At 38.8% G+C, this 17,954-nt stretch overlaps 1 protein-coding gene across 6 annotated transcripts in view; it reads left to right on the top strand.

Annotated features, from left to right (window-relative positions):
- Positions 1-17,954, top strand: part of AK8 (adenylate kinase 8) — a 70,527-nt gene that overhangs the window by 20,989 nt on the left and 31,584 nt on the right. For all 6 annotated transcript variants that reach the window (XM_010720946.2, XM_019621478.2, XM_019621473.2 and 3 more), the window contains 5 exons: positions 3,918-3,999; positions 5,635-5,706; positions 6,231-6,428; positions 9,162-9,293; positions 11,038-11,127. In XM_010720946.2, the coding sequence (XP_010719248.1) occupies positions 3,918-3,999; positions 5,635-5,706; positions 6,231-6,428; positions 9,162-9,293; positions 11,038-11,127 (574 nt within the window). The remainder of the gene's footprint in view (positions 1-3,917; positions 4,000-5,634; positions 5,707-6,230; positions 6,429-9,161; positions 9,294-11,037; positions 11,128-17,954) is intronic.

Genomic DNA, 17,954 nt, shown 5'->3' with positions numbered 1-17,954 from the left:
TTTTTTTTTTTTACTGAAAATGTGAATAGATGAGGAGCTGGATGTTGGACACAGTACCACCAGCTGTTTGTTTTATTTCTCCTTGTGGTGTCATTGAGTTGGCATTAATTGCACAGCTTTCATCCCACTGACAGTAGGAATACAGGATTTTTTGTGCCATTGTTTTGACACTCACAGGTTTATAGATGTCACAAGCATTCTCTAAGGAGAACATTTTTATTGATCAACGGCTCTGCTGGAGACTGGTTGTGTGTTCTTCTAATACAAATGTCGTTAGGACTGCGAGGGATCAGATGGGTAGGTCTTCCAGCACACACAGAAAACTTATTGCAAGCATTATGTTAGAACCTGGGACTTGGGAAGTTGATAGGAAAACTTTTCATCTTTCAGGGTTAGTACATGTTGGTTATAGCACCTCTGGCTGCTGTGTAACTCCCAGTGCTGGGACTGAGGAGGGAAATCACAGAACTGAGGAAGGCTGGTGAGGAGATTGCTACATGATGAATTGGTGAGAGAGAGCTGAGCAGCCTTAATCCTGCCTTAAACCACTTGGAAACTAAGCTTAGGCTGGTGATGCACATGAATAGTGGCAGAATTACATCTGATTGGTATTAAACAATTCAGAAGGGTGGTGGCTACCATTGAAAGAGAAGGAAAAGAAAGCAATGGCTACTGGTTCTTCTGATCTTGCCATGACAGATAAAGATTATCATGCTGTCTCTGTGAAACTCCATACAAAGGTAGTGAGGGTCTGTTTTGTTTTCAAGAGCAATATGGCATTTTTATAGCTTCATAGTTAACTAAAGCTACAAAAATACTTTGCATGTGGGAATGAGGGGTTTTTTCCTAATGGAAAATTCGGTAAAGTTGGAGCTTCTTCCATCATCTGTACTCCTAATGCTGACAGGCTGCAGGAGCCAGGTTGGCAGTTTGGGATCCATCCTGGCAGAGCTATTACTGATATCATTTTGTTGTGTTATTTTCTGTCCCCTTTCTTCAGGTGGCAGAGAAAGATGGAGTACTTTTTCACAACCACTGAATGATGATGATGTGGAGAATCTGTTGCAATGATCTGTTTTCCTAAGGGCAAAGCTGGTCGTGCCCTTTGGTTGCCATGCTTGTGGTTAAGATTTCTTTCAGAGGTGCCATGTAATTCAGTGCTGCATCTGTGTGCTATTGCTGTTTTCATTATTCCAAGCCAGTCTCAGTTTTGTCTTTTCTAAAACATATTAAGACTTTGCTGGTCAAATAACAAGAGAGAATTGAATGTCTAGGTCATTATTATTGGGCTGGAAGGTGTGAAAGTCTGTAGGCTTGGTCTTATAGCTGAGAGCAGTGTGCCAGTGAAGGAATGAGATCTACATTTCAGAATGACCTTGAGGTTTTCCTTTTCTCCAGATGCCTTAAATCTGGAGAGGGAAGTGATGGCTTTGAGTGTACTTCCTTGTCACTGAATTTTGGTGTGGTGTGGGTCTCCCAGGAGACTTCACTTGGCATTAAGGCACCAGCAGAAATTTGTATTTATAGCAGTCTTCATGGGGGAAAGGATGGAGGTTTGCAGTCGGTGACCACAGAGTAAGGCACCGTGGAATTACTCGGTTTTAGCCTTTGTTCAACCCTTGATGTGATAAAGTGCAATCCGTGCTTGGATGTAAGGTTACTGCTATCAAGAACAAAAAATAGATGACTTCTTAAAGAAGCAAATTTACCATGTGAAGTTACTAATTACACTTTAATGATAGTCAGGAGGGCAAAAAAGACCAGTGTTTGCATAAAGCATGATAGGCATATTTTAAGTCAGGTCTTGCTCTGCTGTGTGTTGCTTCCTCTTGCTGGTTCCCAAGCCACACTCCTTTTTACTCTTTTTTTTTTTTATAATATTTTTTTTTATCTGTGACATCTGCTTGGAGCTTGTCCCTCCTGTGATACCATACTACTTGCAGCTGTTCAGACCTCCAGCTCTGAGCTGTGCACGGGGTGCCCTGAGCATACGGCCTTTTTGATGTGTGATAAAACAGAACCAAGCCACTGGGGGTATGGAGAGGGAATGCAGCAGAATATCAATAAACCTGTTCTGAACAAAGCTGCAGCTCTGTGGTGGAATAGACATTTCACTGAAGTGTCAAGTAGATGGATAATGTATTCTAATTAGGGACTGACTGGTACCCTGGAACTCAGAGACCTTTGGAAATAAGATCCAAAATGCTAACTATTTCTGTAGCGTGTGTTTATTTTGCATTTGTTTAAGCCTTGAAATGTATTTGTTGCAGGAAGCTATTTGTTGAACTACGTTTTACTGCACTGCAAAAACTTTCATTTATAAAATTCCTTATTGCCTTTTTGCTTTAAGGACCTTTGAAGTGAGTATAGAAGCATCTTGAAGCTTACACTGTTAAAGAATAGGCTTCTGTATTTACTGCCTGTTGCTCAGGATTTGATTTTGAGCAGTAAGCTGTAGTGACACCAGAAGCAATGGTTTTGTGGCATGCTGGATATTTTGTTTATTTTTTCCTTCTGTTTAGTTTCCAAAAGCACTGTGCTTGGAGTGAAGAAAATGAGCCAGATTTGTAGTCTGTGTAAATAGGCGTAGATTTATTGGCTTCCGACCTCTGATGCCATTTCTTCCAAGAAGAGGATCTGGGCCTATATATACTCCGTACAAACATAACGTACTCAGAAGTAGCACTGAAGTTCCTTGCATACTGCTAAAAATACTGTGCAGCCTTGCCTCCTGCAAGTCCCCAGGGATAAATTGATTTCTTAGCACCTGCATGACCTTAGGCAGCAGTTCATTCTAATTCGATAGAGCAAACACTGGGAGTGGCAAGAATGGCTCGCAGTTTCTTAAGGCTCTTATTTTCTACAGCTATCAGCAGGATGACATGTTCCTGAAACCAGGCTAATTAAAGAATTTGAAGTAGTCTACTCTATTTTCGTGTATAATTGGAATGTCCCAATTTCCTCTTACAGAAGTCATGGAGATATGCGAAAATACTTCTAAAAACCTTTGGACCCCATATTGGCAGAGCTTCAGATTTATGTGGGAGATGAGAATGATTGCTAGCTAATGCAATATTAAAGTGTCTTATTTCAGTACAAAGATGGTTTTCCCATTTACTGTAGTATCTCAGAGTTATCTGGGGCTATGGGATGTAGCGACGAGGACGCGTGGTTCAGGCACTGATAAAAATGAGAGAAAGTCCCGAAGATTCAGCCTTGAGTCTGGGAAGTGATTACTTCTCAAATACTGCATCACGCAGAAGCAGAGTGAGGCTGCTGCTCTTCTCTGCTATTTCGCAAATCCGTAAATGTTTTTTTAAAGATGCTCAATCCAACACTTAGCTGGCTATAACAAGGACTTAGGGGAGCAAAAGGCTCTTTTTTCTTTTTCCTTTCTTTTGCTCTGTTGCTTCATTAGCTTTGGGAACGCCGGTTCCATTACTGTGAGTTTCCCTGTATAATTTAAGAAAATAATGAAAGCGTGCATGTTTTCCTCAGTGTTCTTGGCATTAAATCTGTCTTTAGATTTGTTTAGCCTCTTTTTTTATCCACAGTGTGGGCTGGTATCCTTTTGAATATTTCAAAACTGTAGAAATTGTTTTGGGGTTGTTTTTATTCAAGAGAGAAGTTTCCTTTTATTTAAGACAAGCATGGGGAAAACAAAAAAACAAAAAAAAACATTTTTGCTGCAAGACAAAAGTGCCCATTGCACTGTGGTGGTGGTAATAGTGCATGCCACTTCACAAAAATACCAGTGCTCCATGTTTGCGTTCTTCTCTCATAGGCATCTGTAACAAATATTATGCTGTTGTGATAGAGAATGAGGCAATTTGTCTGCAAGTAGCACTGATATTTAGTGCTGTTTTTTGGGTTTTCTCTTCTAGTACCAATAACGCTTTCATGGTTTTGTTCAATAGGGCTGGATTTTGGAAGGCTTCCCTGAAAATCAGGAACAGGCACGGTTGCTGCAATCATCTGGCATCATTCCGAGGCACGTTGGTAAGCAGTGCGAGGTTTATGCGTGACTGCAGCCAGCAGGTGAAAGCCTTCAGTGTTTTTCCCCAAACATCCTCAATAAATTCAGTATCAAAATTGAAGACAAAAGAGTCACCAGACAGCCAAAGGATGTTTCTGTGTAGTTCACTTTCACTCAAAATCTTGAATTAACCTGGAAATCTTGAAACCCTGTCTTTCATACATGAACCCTTGTCTTCCTAAATGTTAGAGAGAGAAAATTCCTGCAAGTATCTCTGAGCAGCTGTATGTAGCTTTGCTTCAGTATAGGCATGGGTCTAAATTTTTTATTATTTCAATCTCTAGATCTCTAAATCAATCTCTAAATCTGTTTGGTGATTCTCAGACCAAAGCAATTTCCTCATCCCCTAAATACAAATTCATTCTTCTGCCGAATTAGAGAATACAAACTTAGCAAACTGCACTGCACCGAGTGAAAAAGAAGCATCGTGATTTTAAACTTGATCTTCACCAGTGAGGCTGAATTATAACTTGATTTGAGAGGAACGTTTCTTTACTGAAAAAGAGCTCACAAACACGACCTGTACAGCTGCCATTGCCATCTAGAACAGCCAGCTGTCCCAAAGTCATATATTAGAGAACCTACTTAGGATGTAAGAAATGATTGCAATTGCTTGGAATACAGTGTGCAGTGATAGATGTACTGCTTGCCAGTGCATACTGAACTTAACACAATGTTAGAGAACTCAGATTGTCACTTTGGATTTGATTTGGATGAGGTTTGACTGTTAATGAAGAATTTGGAATCACTGCAATAGAGTCAGGCAAAAATGTTTAATGTCTGGTACTTACATGTATTTTTAATATAGCTAATAACATTTGAAGTCAAGTTTTGCTCACAATTATATCTGTGCAACCACGACCTGAATGAGAATCTTAAAGCTCAGTCTGTCTAGTTAATCAAAAAGAAGATTGAGAGGAGATGAGATTTACAGTGTGCGAGTACCTTAATAGGGAGAAAAGTGTCTGAAAATGTTATTTGATACTGTGAAGAAACTCTTAAGAAGAAGTGGTTTGAAACTTGTAATCAAATGCACTGAAAACAGTAATTAAATTACAACATTTAACTGTGAGAATGATGAGCTGAAAGCAACCCGGGAAACTGACAGATTCTCCATCTTTTGATGCTTTCTAATTAAGCTTGAACACTTTTCTGGGAGGTTATCCAAAAATAAGTTTCACTGGTTTCACTACCAGAATAGCTGGGTGTAAAGTAATTGGTGGTGGTGCAGAAGAGAATCAGGATTGGGTGATCTGTGGGTGCTCGTCTGTCCCAAATTCTGGATATAATGTAAGTGAGGAAGAGCCTTGTTAATGGATGTGGTGGCTGGGATAGCCAGTGCTCTTAGGTTATTATTATTATGTATTTTCTCCTGCTATACTGTTTAGGAGATGGAGGAAAACTCTGATTAAAGTGAAGCTAATTATTTGCAGTAGAACATTGGGAAAGGACAGTGGGACAAGTGGAGACAAGTGCGTTTGAAGTGCATTTACCCGTCTTTAAAACTAGAATATAACTGACCAGCTGCAAGAAATAAAGCAAATAACTACACTTCTTTTCTTTCTTTTTCTTCCTACTGTTTTTTGGTGGGGGTCCAGTTGTGCTCTATGCTGCAGACACTATGCTGATTGAGAGGAACAGTGGGAAGAGGCTCGATCCCCTCACAGAAGGTGCAGTGTTTGTTTCTTCCTGTTCTTGATTAGAAACGAGGCTAGGATAAGGCTTCTAATGCATCCCTTTAAAAAACGAGTAGAAATCTATAATTATAAATATAAAATTTATAGAGTTGGGAAAAAAAAAAAGTGTTCACTTTATATTATTTTCTGTGCCAAAAAAATATGGGAAAATGTAAAGCTCACTATTGATTTTGTAAACAGCAGAGTATGCAGTATAGAATCATGAAGGTTAGGTCTGTCCATATGAATTTACGTCATGCATCTGTGCTGGATCCTGATTTTTTTCCTGAGCTTCAGGCATGCTTTGGTGTGTCTTCCATTGAATGACTGTCACATAGATTTAGTTCCACATCATCTCTCAAGTAGCTGTCAGTACAGGTAAGAAGTGTGTTGCACAGATTATTGCTTGTGCTACAATTTGAAGCTGAAACGTAGACCTTGATATTCTTCCTGAAACTGGAGCTGAACAGGATAGATGAAATCATCCTCTTAGCTCCTAATTACTCTCTAACTTCCAGAGGTGTACCATACAACCTTTGATTGGCCAAGTGATGTGCAGGTACAGCAACGTTTGGTGAAACCAGATCTGTCTGAGGAGGAGATGTCAAAGCAACTGCTGGAATACCATAGGAACTTCCCCGGGGTGTTCCAGATCTACCAAAAAATTCTGAGATCGATCAATGCAGACCAACCTTGTGTGGATGTCATATCACAAGGTAATTGTGCATCTGTATGGCAAATGGTAGTTGATAAACTATTCTCTGAAATGTAGCTTCTAATTGTTTTAGGATTAAAATTAGTCAACCATGGATGGCTCCCAGCTGAGTCGTGTTCTCTCTATTGCAGAGTTTGGGCTGTTCCTGATAATTATTTTCAGAGGACTGAGTAAATGCAGATAACCAGAAAGTCTTGTTTGCACCCTCCTATCAGGGAGCAGCTTGCTCAGCACAGCAATTGTCAGTTACTTCTTTGAGGGTCACTTAAAGGCTGCACTGTGGCTCAGCTGCTGCCCCCCCAAAGGGCCAGTCCCTTCCACAGGTCTGATAATAAGAAGTAGGAGTCGTTGAAAGCTGGTCACATTTCATGATTTAAAAGCTGCTTGTGCTTGTAGCTTTTCTCTTCAACAAGCCTTGTTTGCCTTCGCTTGACTGTAATGCAATCTGACTTCTAGTGCTGATACTTCAAGAAGAAAAGAGGGAAATTGCCAGAACAACCAACTGATAATGTTCTTTGCAGCTGCCAGTCTGTAGATGATCTGTTATATCTCAGTAATTTTGCATCTCATAAAGGTCTTTTTTTTACTGACAAGTGCAGCACTTTTAAGATAAACAAGTAGGAAGTTTATATTCTGAATTTACGCATTAATTACCTCTAAATTACTTAATTAAATTTAAAAGTTCGTATCATAATTCATAAAGAATTCATGCCTTGAATTGTAAATAAAAATTTGAGTGCCTGAATATTAATTATTATTAATTAATAATGTAGTGAGATAAATTGAAAATTGGAATGAAAAAATCCTCTCTAGATCTTTTTTTCTGTAGTGCATCAAGCAGCCAGATTTTTTTTTTTAAAGAATAATTAGATGTGGAGACTGTCTAGGGGATCATTACTCCTAATTAACTTGGTTATTTACTGCAAATTAAGCATCATTTGTAAGCAGGGTGCTTTGCCTGTAATGTTTGTGCTTTTCAATACACAGGGTTATGGAAAATGTTCAGAATAACTAGAGCACTCCTTGGTTAGCTGATCTTGGGCTCTGCAGCAAACAGACTTTGCTGCTGCCATTTTCCTGCTTGGTTTTGATTCTGTGGCGGCTCTTCTTAAAGTCTTTGTATTACTGCAGGCAGAGATTAAAAAATACAGAGATCTGAACAGCATTGGGATTTTAATGGATTGTTTCATACAATGATGAGGTCTTGCAGATTGCTGAGTTTTAATGGAATTACTGCTAGGATATGTGACATCACATCCAGTTGCATGTTGTAGTATCACAGTACAGCTTGTGGTGCTGGAAAAAGAGATGTGTGTGATCCTATGTGGTTGCAGTTTGAGGTAGTTTCTCAGTTCTCTAGATTCTCTAGAAATAGCAGAGTGGGAGCTTTCTCGAGCTGCTGCTTTATTAATTAGTCCATAATGATAGCTCCACATCTAGAGCAGGGTCCTTAGAAAAATTGTTAGTATGCAGCAGCATGTTAACAGTAGTAATTTAAACACTTATCCTGATGATGTTCTCCATCAATCCTTTTGTCTTATTTTAATACAGAACTATGATTCACACAAATCCTAATGGTTGCCCTAATAAGATTCTATTTTTCTGCAAGGACTCTTTAGTGCATAGACCTATTGATGCCTGGGCTGACACCTGACTTTAAATGCTGCAGGTGCAGAGTAAATTGAAGAAGTGCAGCTTTTAAACATGGGTAACAATGGCAGTCAAGATACAGTAGCATGAAGTTGAGCCTTTCTATGTGGATCTGTGATGCTGGAAAGCTCACGTAGCTTATACTGCAGCTTTAGCTGCTCTCTTTAGTGTTATTTTTGGCCAGAATAGGGGTGTGGAGAGTAAGGCTCCTCAGTTGTGTACAAATACAATCCTAATTTGTCCTCACTGTCAAGCCACCTTCTGCTATAGCATCTTGGTGTCTACCAGGTTCTATTCTGAGCTGTGGCAGAGTTCAGATCTCTTTAATGCAGCTACAATTATACTCCGTGCATCCTGTGGTCCATCCAAGCTCCTGTAGTCTGTACATTGATATGACTGTAATTTCTAATATGCAGTAGAAAATGTTGAAGAAGGAATACCATCCAACACACAGAGCTGAATCAGACAGAAGAGATCAAATAGCCTTTCCATGTTATGCAAGAATGATGGACAAAGAAAGAAAATTGTGCTCCATTATGTGTTGTCAATGCCATATTGTGACATAATACATTACAAGTCTGTGATAATGTAATTAGTGTGTTAATCACAAACGATGCTCTGTAAATGTCATATTAATTTAACATCCTGAGTTTTTACAGTTAAATATTTGTTCAGAAACTGCAGAAAGTATTAAATGTAATTATCTCCCTCTATAATTTGCATGGTAAAATTGTACCTATCAAGCAAAAAAAAAAAAAGACTTCTGCTAAAAACAACATGGTGAAAGAGCAATTATTAATTGAATCTGCTCTTTAAAATGATTTGATGTCTGCTGATGAAAGGAGGTACAGGAGCCTAATGATGGTAAGATTTCTAAAGTGCTTCTCGGTGGAAGTTGCTGACACAAGAGTTTTATGAGTCTTGATTTGGGCTGCAATCTCTATATGTTTCTGGTTAAAATAAATGATGATGATGATTACAGCCTTCAAGAAAAAAAAGAGAGAGTTAATGTTTATATTATAAGTTAAAAATCCTTAAGAAATAAGGTATAAACAACATTTCTTGCCTTTCTGTCCTCTTCTAGCTCTTACCTACGTCCAAACCCAGCCCCGATCAGCTGCCCCTTTTACTCCTCATATTCTCTTTTGTGGCCCCCCAGGCAGTGGGAAGAGCCTGCAGGCAGCACTAATAGCTCAGAAATACGACGTTGTCAACAGTAAGTTCTCAGTAAATATGCACTTTGCTCAATTCCTCCTTTCTGTCTTTTTGATCATTTATCTTCTGCTGTCTGTCTTTCTTACTCACACCTAGAATTTCTCTGCCCATTGCTATGGATGTCAAATTTTTGAGGGAACTGAAAAATATTTCAGTGTAGAAGTATATACCAACAGAACATACATTCTGTGACAAACCAGCTCTAATGTTTTTTTAGTCATCATTTTTTATATCCTTTACATCAGTGCTTTTTCACATGTTGGATTCTTGTAGTGCTGTGAATTCTTCAGTGGATCGGGGGATTGTGAGTGATAGCATTGTAGCTGCAGCTGTCTGACTAAATTTGGGGCACTTTTAAGATAGAATTTGCTCTGAAAATGTCCATTTTCTTTCTTTTCTGTCAGAAAATTCAGTGTGAGGCTTGGCTGGTTCCTGGTTAACATGCTGGTGTTAAAAAGTGCTACAGTACAGACACTCAGCTATGTGATGGGATCAATATAATGTGTGTCCACATTCTATAACATTTTCTAATGCTGGAGCAGCCATCAATTATTTTAAACAAATGTCTGATTTCTGTAAAATTTGCCAGCTGGCAATATCCTCTTGGTTAAGCAAAATGCTGATTTGTTTCACTAGTCTTCTTTCAGCGTATACCAAATAACAAAGAAACAAACCAAAATTAGGGAGGTAGTGGGGTTTTTTTGCAAGTTTTTTTTGCAAGTTTGGCACAGTGTTTTCATCTAGGTCAAAATTTGCATTTTTAAAAATAACTACTATGTAAAAGGGTTGCAGTTCTTTTTACTAAATACCATTGCCACTGCTTTACCCACCCATTAAATTTTATTGTGAGTACTCTTTAAACCAAATATTGTTAAGAATTGCCTATTTAAGACGAAGTCAGAAGACCATCATTTTTTCATCAAGTCAGTGGTGCTGCTGATGCTGGTGCCATTGATTTCAGGGCAGAACTGATTTACAGTTGTTGGTTGAAAGGTTGTGCAATAATGCATGCTGTTACCCAGTATTTACCAAAAATGAAGTGGAATAAGGACATGCTGTGATATCACTTCTCCATACCTTGATTCCCTCTCTGTAAAACAAGGTAACATGAGCTTATATGAGGCAGCCAGACACAATAGCTCAATAACTGGTCCAAAAGTGCTGTACAGTCCAAAGTAGCGACATTTCATGTACTGCTGTCCTGAATGGAACTTTAAATCTGTGTCTCCTGGCATTCTGTGTATTTGAAGTCAATGATAATATTGCATTAGCACAGTTTTTTAAGTATCATTCTTGCATGATCATTAAATGACCCAGGGTGTCACTTCCTGGAGCTGCGTATTATCCTGCATCCCCAGCAGTGCAGTTCAGATGCTGTTCAGCAGGTGAAACTTTTTTCACTAATTATAACTTTATAAGAAGTGAAAAACACTAGCAATCCCTTGAGTTACTATTTCAGTAACATATTTATTTGATTAGTATCTTTCTCTCTGTTTTTAATATGATCTTTGCCAAATGTATTCTTTTTTATTCGGTATTCTCCCCTGCTCAGTCTTTTTGCTTTTTCCTCTGCTTGACCAAAAAGAAAATAATCCTAACAACAAACCAGAAGAACCTACAACTTTTATTTTATTCAGTGACCTTATTCCAGTATGCAGCAGTGTTGTGCTCTTTTTTTTTTTTTTTCTTTGTTGCTTCCTTTTTAAAATTTAACCTTGTGTCTTTTTGTTCTTCCTTCCTCTTAGTTTGCTGTGGGCAACTGCTAAAGGAAGCTGTTGCAGACAAGACAAAACTTGGAGAACTCGTTAAGCCTTATATTGACAATGGATACCCAGGTAGGGCAACTTGTTGTCTCATTACACTGTAGTTACAAATTAATGGAAAAAGACAAGTGATGAGTGATTTTTTTTCTTGATTAGAGTATGCATTACATTAATCTGGAGGCTGCTTAATTCCATTCATTAGATGTGACTTACAGTACTTACTACACAGAAAAAAAACAGAAGTTAGATTTTTAAGCTCCTCAATATTTTCAAATAGTCCACTGTTCCAATGAAATTCAGTATTTTTTGTACACATTCCAGAATTTGAATTCCATATTTTTTATCTCTAAATCAAAATCAAAATTCTGATACAGATGTGCAATTTAACAATATTTAAAGTGACTTCTAAAGCATGGTATCATGTTTCGCTTTTATTTCAATTTCAAGTAGATGATAATAAGGACTGCCTGCTTTTATATAGGTAGGTATTGAATTATAAAATGCTACTGTAGGTTCATCTAGATTCACACAAGCATTTTTAACTCAAAAATAAAGTTTCCGTGTACTTCATTTCTTATTAGCCTCTATGGTGGTAGGAGGAGCATACCACAAAGAATATTTAAGTATATATTGCTTTTGGATGATGGTTCTGCAAGTGATTTCAGATAAATCATAAATACTGTAAGCTCCTTAGGGCAGCAGTTTAAACTTGCATGTTTGTTAGCTTCCTTGCACAAAGATAGTTCTCTGTGGTGGATATTAAAAATCAAAAAAAGATCTATAGTTCTAAAATATAAATTGCATTTCAGTACGGTTTGAGCATGTTTATTTTGCCAAATTACAGTAGCCTGAAAGAGGAATTTTTAGTTCTATTTCTAGCAACAGGCCACCTGGTTACCAATGAGACAAATGCAGTGGGAAGATGTTGGTGAAAATTGAGCAATCTCAGTTAAGTTTTAGTATTGACAGAACTTTGAACAAAAAAAGTCTTCGTCGTCTTTTTTTTTTTTCTTTTTGGCAAGCTAAGCCATTTGGTGAGATAGAAAGCTTAAAAGTCTGTCTCTTCTTTTTTTTTTTTTGTGCACAATAGTTTAATTCTGTAACTGAATTACATAGATCTGAAACATGAGCCTATAAAATTAACTCATGTTCTCTCAGTACCATACGAAGAGATTCAGTACTTTCCTAAGCATTTCAAAAAGACCCTTGGCAGCTTGAGCTTTGGGTATTTTATCCCTCCATCAAACCACAAGGTAATATATTTTAACTCTAAACTTGCTTGTGGATTAATGGCTCGTGGCTGCCCTTTCTAATCTAGAGATCCAACTAACCAATGTTTAACCCACAAGCAAGAGTCCTTAGCCTTTATTATTTGCATTGTATCCAAGGTCTTAAAGTGTGGAAATTGCTTCTGCATGGGTGTAGTCCAATTGACTCTGGACCCGTGCCTGCTGAGTATCCTTTAGTTTCAGAATCCTACATAAATTCCATTGTTTCACTTTTTTCTCATCCCTCTAGGGGGATGAGAACTCTCTAGGATTGTTCAAGGCCAGGTAGGATGGGGCTCTGGGCAACCTGATTGAGTGGGTGGCAACCCTGCTTGTGGCACGGCGTTGGGTCTGGGTGGGCTGTAAGATTCCTTCCAACCCAAACCAATCTGTGATTTCTACGACGATTCTATGCGGGGGGAGGACTGCCACTGCAAACACCTTCCTCTCTAGATTTCAGTTATGTTTGAGACTGGAGTTTGGATGATCTGTCTATTCAAAGATAAGTCCTAGAAGGGCCTTTTTTACTGTGTGTATTTTATAAACTTCATCTAACCATTGAAAATCCTTAAAGGGGATATCAAAAGCATTCCCAGGAGAGTAGAATAATGATGTTGTAGTGTTTAGTCTTAAAAATACGCACATCCTTAGTCCAAAGGAGCTCCTTTTATTTCAGGAACACGCAGTTGAAGTGGTAATCCATTTCTTCCTCCAAATTAGAAAGTATTTCAGATTTAGACAGACTTTTTAATATAATGTGCAAGGATAAAACTACATAGTGCTTTTGAATGTTAATGGGAATCATAACTATATTTCAGTGTATCGTGCTAAAAAACTTCATCTCTTTTGCTCTGTATGCACATATATTTTATTTAGTTGGACACACTACAAAATTAATGGATGAATAAAAATAAATATTATATAGTAATACCAGAAATAATAAGTTCTGTCACTTTGCTAATCCTCCTCTCCTAGGGATAACAAAGAATGAATTTACATTCGTAAACACTAACAAGAATTCATTAATGCCCTCACAAGAGCCTAGGAGAAAATGAAAGAATATAGGATATTGAGAAGGAAAGATGGCCTACAGAGTCACAACCAGGTTAATACGAGGGAAAGATTCTTGTGCTGTTATTGACTACGTTCTGTTTCAAGAAAATGACATTTTTATGGAATTAGTTTAGCAAATAACAGTAAATGAGGACAAACACGGACTTTCACAGTGTTATAAATGTGAAAACAATTAAAACTTGAAAATGTTCAGTACATTTCTAGTTACAGGTAAGCTTAGTGCTTCATTTGGACATGGAATCATGGCAGTGATTGCATCACAGAATAAGCTGGAAACAAAGACAGACCGAGAGAAATGTGACACTCAAATCATTGCTAGTCAAAATCAAACCAGTGCCATAAAATCCTGAGGCATGCCTCATATATTGTTAAAATACTTGCCTTGGGGACAGATCTCAGTGTGGTTTCCCTTCTTTTGGACCACTGCATACAATTAGTCAGTCAAGATACGCCAATGGAATATGTCATGGTGTCATAAAAAGGCTCAACAAACCAGCTTATTCAAATCTAACTCATTATGGAGTTACTGAGGCTGTCCGCTGTCTATTCTGTTCTAGTTCTGGATGACTAACTCAGATCTCTCCTTGTTTTCAGGATTCACAAACATTCTTTGTTATTGTTTCTTTCCTGTACTGCTGCTTCATGTATACTACATGTATTTCAAGAACAGCTCAAACAATTCTGTTATTCATCCCAGAAGGCAACTCAGTGCATTCCCATTTTCAGTGTTTTCTAGTGTTTGTTTTCTCATGAAGACCTTAGCTCTTGTTTTATCAAACTTATCAGTTTTTTTGTATGGCGATTTATTTTGCTTAATGAAGGTAGCATGAGCATTTTTGAACCCACTGATTTTTTAATTCCCAGAACACTTTTTTTCCTGTGCTAGATATTGTAATATGTGTTAAAAGTTCAGCAACCAGACAGCCTTCTTCATGTCAGAAACACAAATTTATTCTTTGGACAACTCATCTGAAATGTGCTGATTTTTCCTTTAGTACATTGTGGTTTTCTTTGAATGCTGTGCAATTATTGCTAAATATACTCTGGGCAGAAAATGACCAACCTGGAATCTGATACCAGTTTCCTGGTCCTTATCTCCTGTTAGCTTAAATCTCAGTTGGTAAAGCTGGATTCAGCACTTACTGTTTGTTTGGTTGGGATGGGAAGACTAATGTGTGCAGGATGAGATGCTCTAAGGAGCTTTCCCAAGCAATGACTCTTCCCCAGGCAGCAAGATGGCTCATATAAAAGAATTCTTTCCATTTGGCTGCTACTGAAACATTGTGAAAAGTCTGTTCCTTGGGCTGGTCCTTCCCTTCTAGTATTTTAGGACAAATGTGAACAAGACACATGTATATACAAGCCCATCCACAGACTCCTCTGGCTTGATGAAGACCTTGAAGGCCTTTATGCAGGATTTGTTGATTCAGATTGCTGTAATTCTAAGGGCTATTCTGCATCTTAGTAATGAAAATAGCAAAAGAATTTTGGCAAGAAAAAGAAAAGCCATCAGTCAGTTGAAAAGAAATTTGTTCAGTGTTCTATATCTGTTCAGTTTGATATGTCTTTGTGGTGAAACAGCACGGAGTGATCACTGGTAGTTCATGTGTTTGCAAGGCTGCAATAAATGGAGCCAGGAAAAATGAAACCACAGGAAAACAGCACGAAGGGCAGAAAAAACAACAACCCTGAAGCAGAAAGATTTTGCTTTTCAGCTGGGAGAACTGCTATTAGTTTGGGTAATGTTGGTTTTTTTCCCCACCAAAATGAGCATTCAGGTGGTAAAGAGATTCACGGAAGACAAATAACACGGCGCTGTGTGCAGCCTGCTAGGATCGAACGCACACAATCCGTGGTGGTTTTTTCCCTCTTCCTTTTTCAAGTAGTAATATACGAAGCTGTCCCCAATGGCAGCCTTTGTGTGGGGGGCACAATCCGGAATTCCATTAATTTCTCCTCTTTTCTAATAACAACCATTACCGCACAAACGATGATTTCTCCCCTTATTTTCAACTGGAATGGATTTAAAGGGGTGCTTTTTGGTCCCACCTCTGAAAGTCGGGGTCCCCTGGTGGTAGTGATCACAGTCTCCCTGAAAGCACTTGTGGGGTTGTTTGTTTGTTTTTTTATTGACATGAAATTAATATCCTCATCGCTAAGTGCGGAGCACAGGTTTGACAATAGAGCAGCTTCCTCTTTGTTTAAAAACTTGCAAAGAGTTTCGGAGTTGAAAGGCTGAGTAAATCCTTCTATCTGAGGAGGTAAGCTTCGTGTTATTTCTTGTTTTTAGCAGCTCTGTACTGGCGAGCTGCAAGCTGTCTGAACATCGGAGAGAGACCCTTTGGGAGCTCCATTGGTTTTCAGCAAGTCTTTGCATGCAGTGTGTTTGTACTAGCTGAAGACAGCGCATGGCTCTCTAAATAATTTACAAGTTGATTAATAGACTCACATGGGTATAATTAGAAGAGGGAGAGACAGCAGCTACAGTAACGGGTACAGTGCTTGGGGGAACTAGAGACTTTATTTTTTTTTAAGAAACTTTCTAGGGTGCTGGGCGTTTGAAGATAAGTTGGGAAGAGCTCAGTGCCTCTTCTCTTTTGAAGTGGAAATAGGACAGTTTGAATCCGTCGAGTTTAATTTTTCACAGCTTTAGGGGCCCTGCAGTGCAACTCCCTTTTTATTATTGAAAAAAACTCTCCATTTTTCTTTCATTTTTCACACACACACACACACACACACACACACACGGACGCTCAGAGTCCAAACAGTACCTAATAAACAAATCGATTTCCTACTTTATTTAAGTTCATTTTACAACAAGGGCGTGCATTCATTTATACACACACCTCAGTCACACGTACGCCATAGAAAGTTATGGAGATATTTATGAATACACCCTCCTTTAATTTATGCATTTTTAAGAAACCTTCACCTCTGTTTGACAATGCTTTTGAAGTAGCTCCGTTTTTCAAGTCAAACTTTTGACTTCTCCTCTGGGACCGCTACAAAGGTTTTTTTTATGGAAAATAGGTAGCAGCCTTTTTTCCTACGAGGAGAAAATTGGTGGTCAAGAGAACAAAATAAAATTTAAATATCTATTTTTTTTCTGGTTTGGGTGTCCGTATTTTAATAACAGATGGAAGGTCACAGAATAGAAAGCTTCACAAGGGGGCATGTGGACAATAGGTTGTCATCTCCTTTTCTGATTTTTACTTTTGTTCTTTAATGTGTTGAATCACCACAGTGTGATAAAGGTAAATTAGAGCCGTCCCCCATTTCCTTTATTTGAAAATTGCAATATGCTGACTTTCTCCTGCACAACATGCAAACAATGCAAACCTCTGCGTGTGGTCACCAGATCTGCCAGGTGACACTGGGGAGACCTGGGCACAAAGGTATTCTTTAATGCCGCCCCATTTGGGATTAAGAAAAACAAACAAAAAGAAAAACCAACAACAAAACAAACCACACCACCACCAAACAAACAAACAGAACCACACACGCACAAACAGGAAGGCAGATCAGAAGCAATCTGTAGAGTGTGTGATTTTAGAGGCTGGTGAGGCTGTTCTGAGCTGTTGTGAGGATGGCAATTAGTGGGCATGGCCTGCCCATATAAGTGTTGCCATCCTCCTGGTTTTGCAGGACTGTTTGCCATTGTCCTTGTCACCAGAGTATCATAGGTGCCTTCATTCACAGAGACACTGCTGGGGTCTGTGGGTTTGCATGAGGGAGGGGCTGAAGCACTTTGTACGTGACGAGGGATCAGATGCCCACAGTCACCCTTTGGAGTCATCAGGGATCACTGTGAATTGACACAGAGCCCCAAAACCCTCCTGGATTGGAGGGAAGCTGTGGCCATCCTGGGCCTCGTGCTTATCAGGGCTTTTAAACAGCCAAGCAGGATATTGATTCTGAGCACTAATCTTTTGTTTATTTTGATCTCTATTGCTGACGGTCATTCTTAGAAAACATAGAAATAAGTTGTTTATTTTCTTCCCGGCTGCTCTTCTTGCAGCACCAGCTGCTGGGCAAAAAGCCTGAATTGTTTGTTCTGTTGTTTGGAGTTTGGGATGGTAAAATCACAGTGTTTTTATAAGAGAAGTGGAAGGGAATGCACGTTGGCAGCACCCCTTTCTAGGATCTTTGGAGTTTATCATCAAATTCTGGCTTTGGCTGTGTTTTACTGGGAGCTGTATGAATAGAAACACTTTATTATGAGAAGCAAAACATTAAATAGCTCTTATGTATCACTCTACGTTTTGGAAACGTGACGTTCACTGTTTTCTACCTCAGTATATGGTGAGCTGGGGTGGTGTGAGGTGCTGGTCTGGTGGTTTGTGTGGCACTGGGAGCCCCTGAATGAGGATGGTAGGTGAGGGGAGCAGCAAGGGGAGCAGGCTGGCACCAGGCATCGCTGCTGGGGGATGACAGACCCCTTAACATCCTCCTCATCATATGATGAAATCTATATTTGATATAGAAAGCCAAGGTGGCTTTCACCAGGGCTGTCAGAGTGAATTTCTTCTTTATTTTTAATATTGCAAGTGTAAAAAA

This window comes from Meleagris gallopavo, chromosome 19 (assembly GCF_000146605.3).
Source record: "Meleagris gallopavo isolate NT-WF06-2002-E0010 breed Aviagen turkey brand Nicholas breeding stock chromosome 19, Turkey_5.1, whole genome shotgun sequence".
Taxonomy (NCBI): domain Eukaryota; kingdom Metazoa; phylum Chordata; class Aves; order Galliformes; family Phasianidae; genus Meleagris; species Meleagris gallopavo.
Note: the sequence above shows the minus strand (reverse complement) of the source record. Positions and strands in the feature narration are given on the sequence as shown.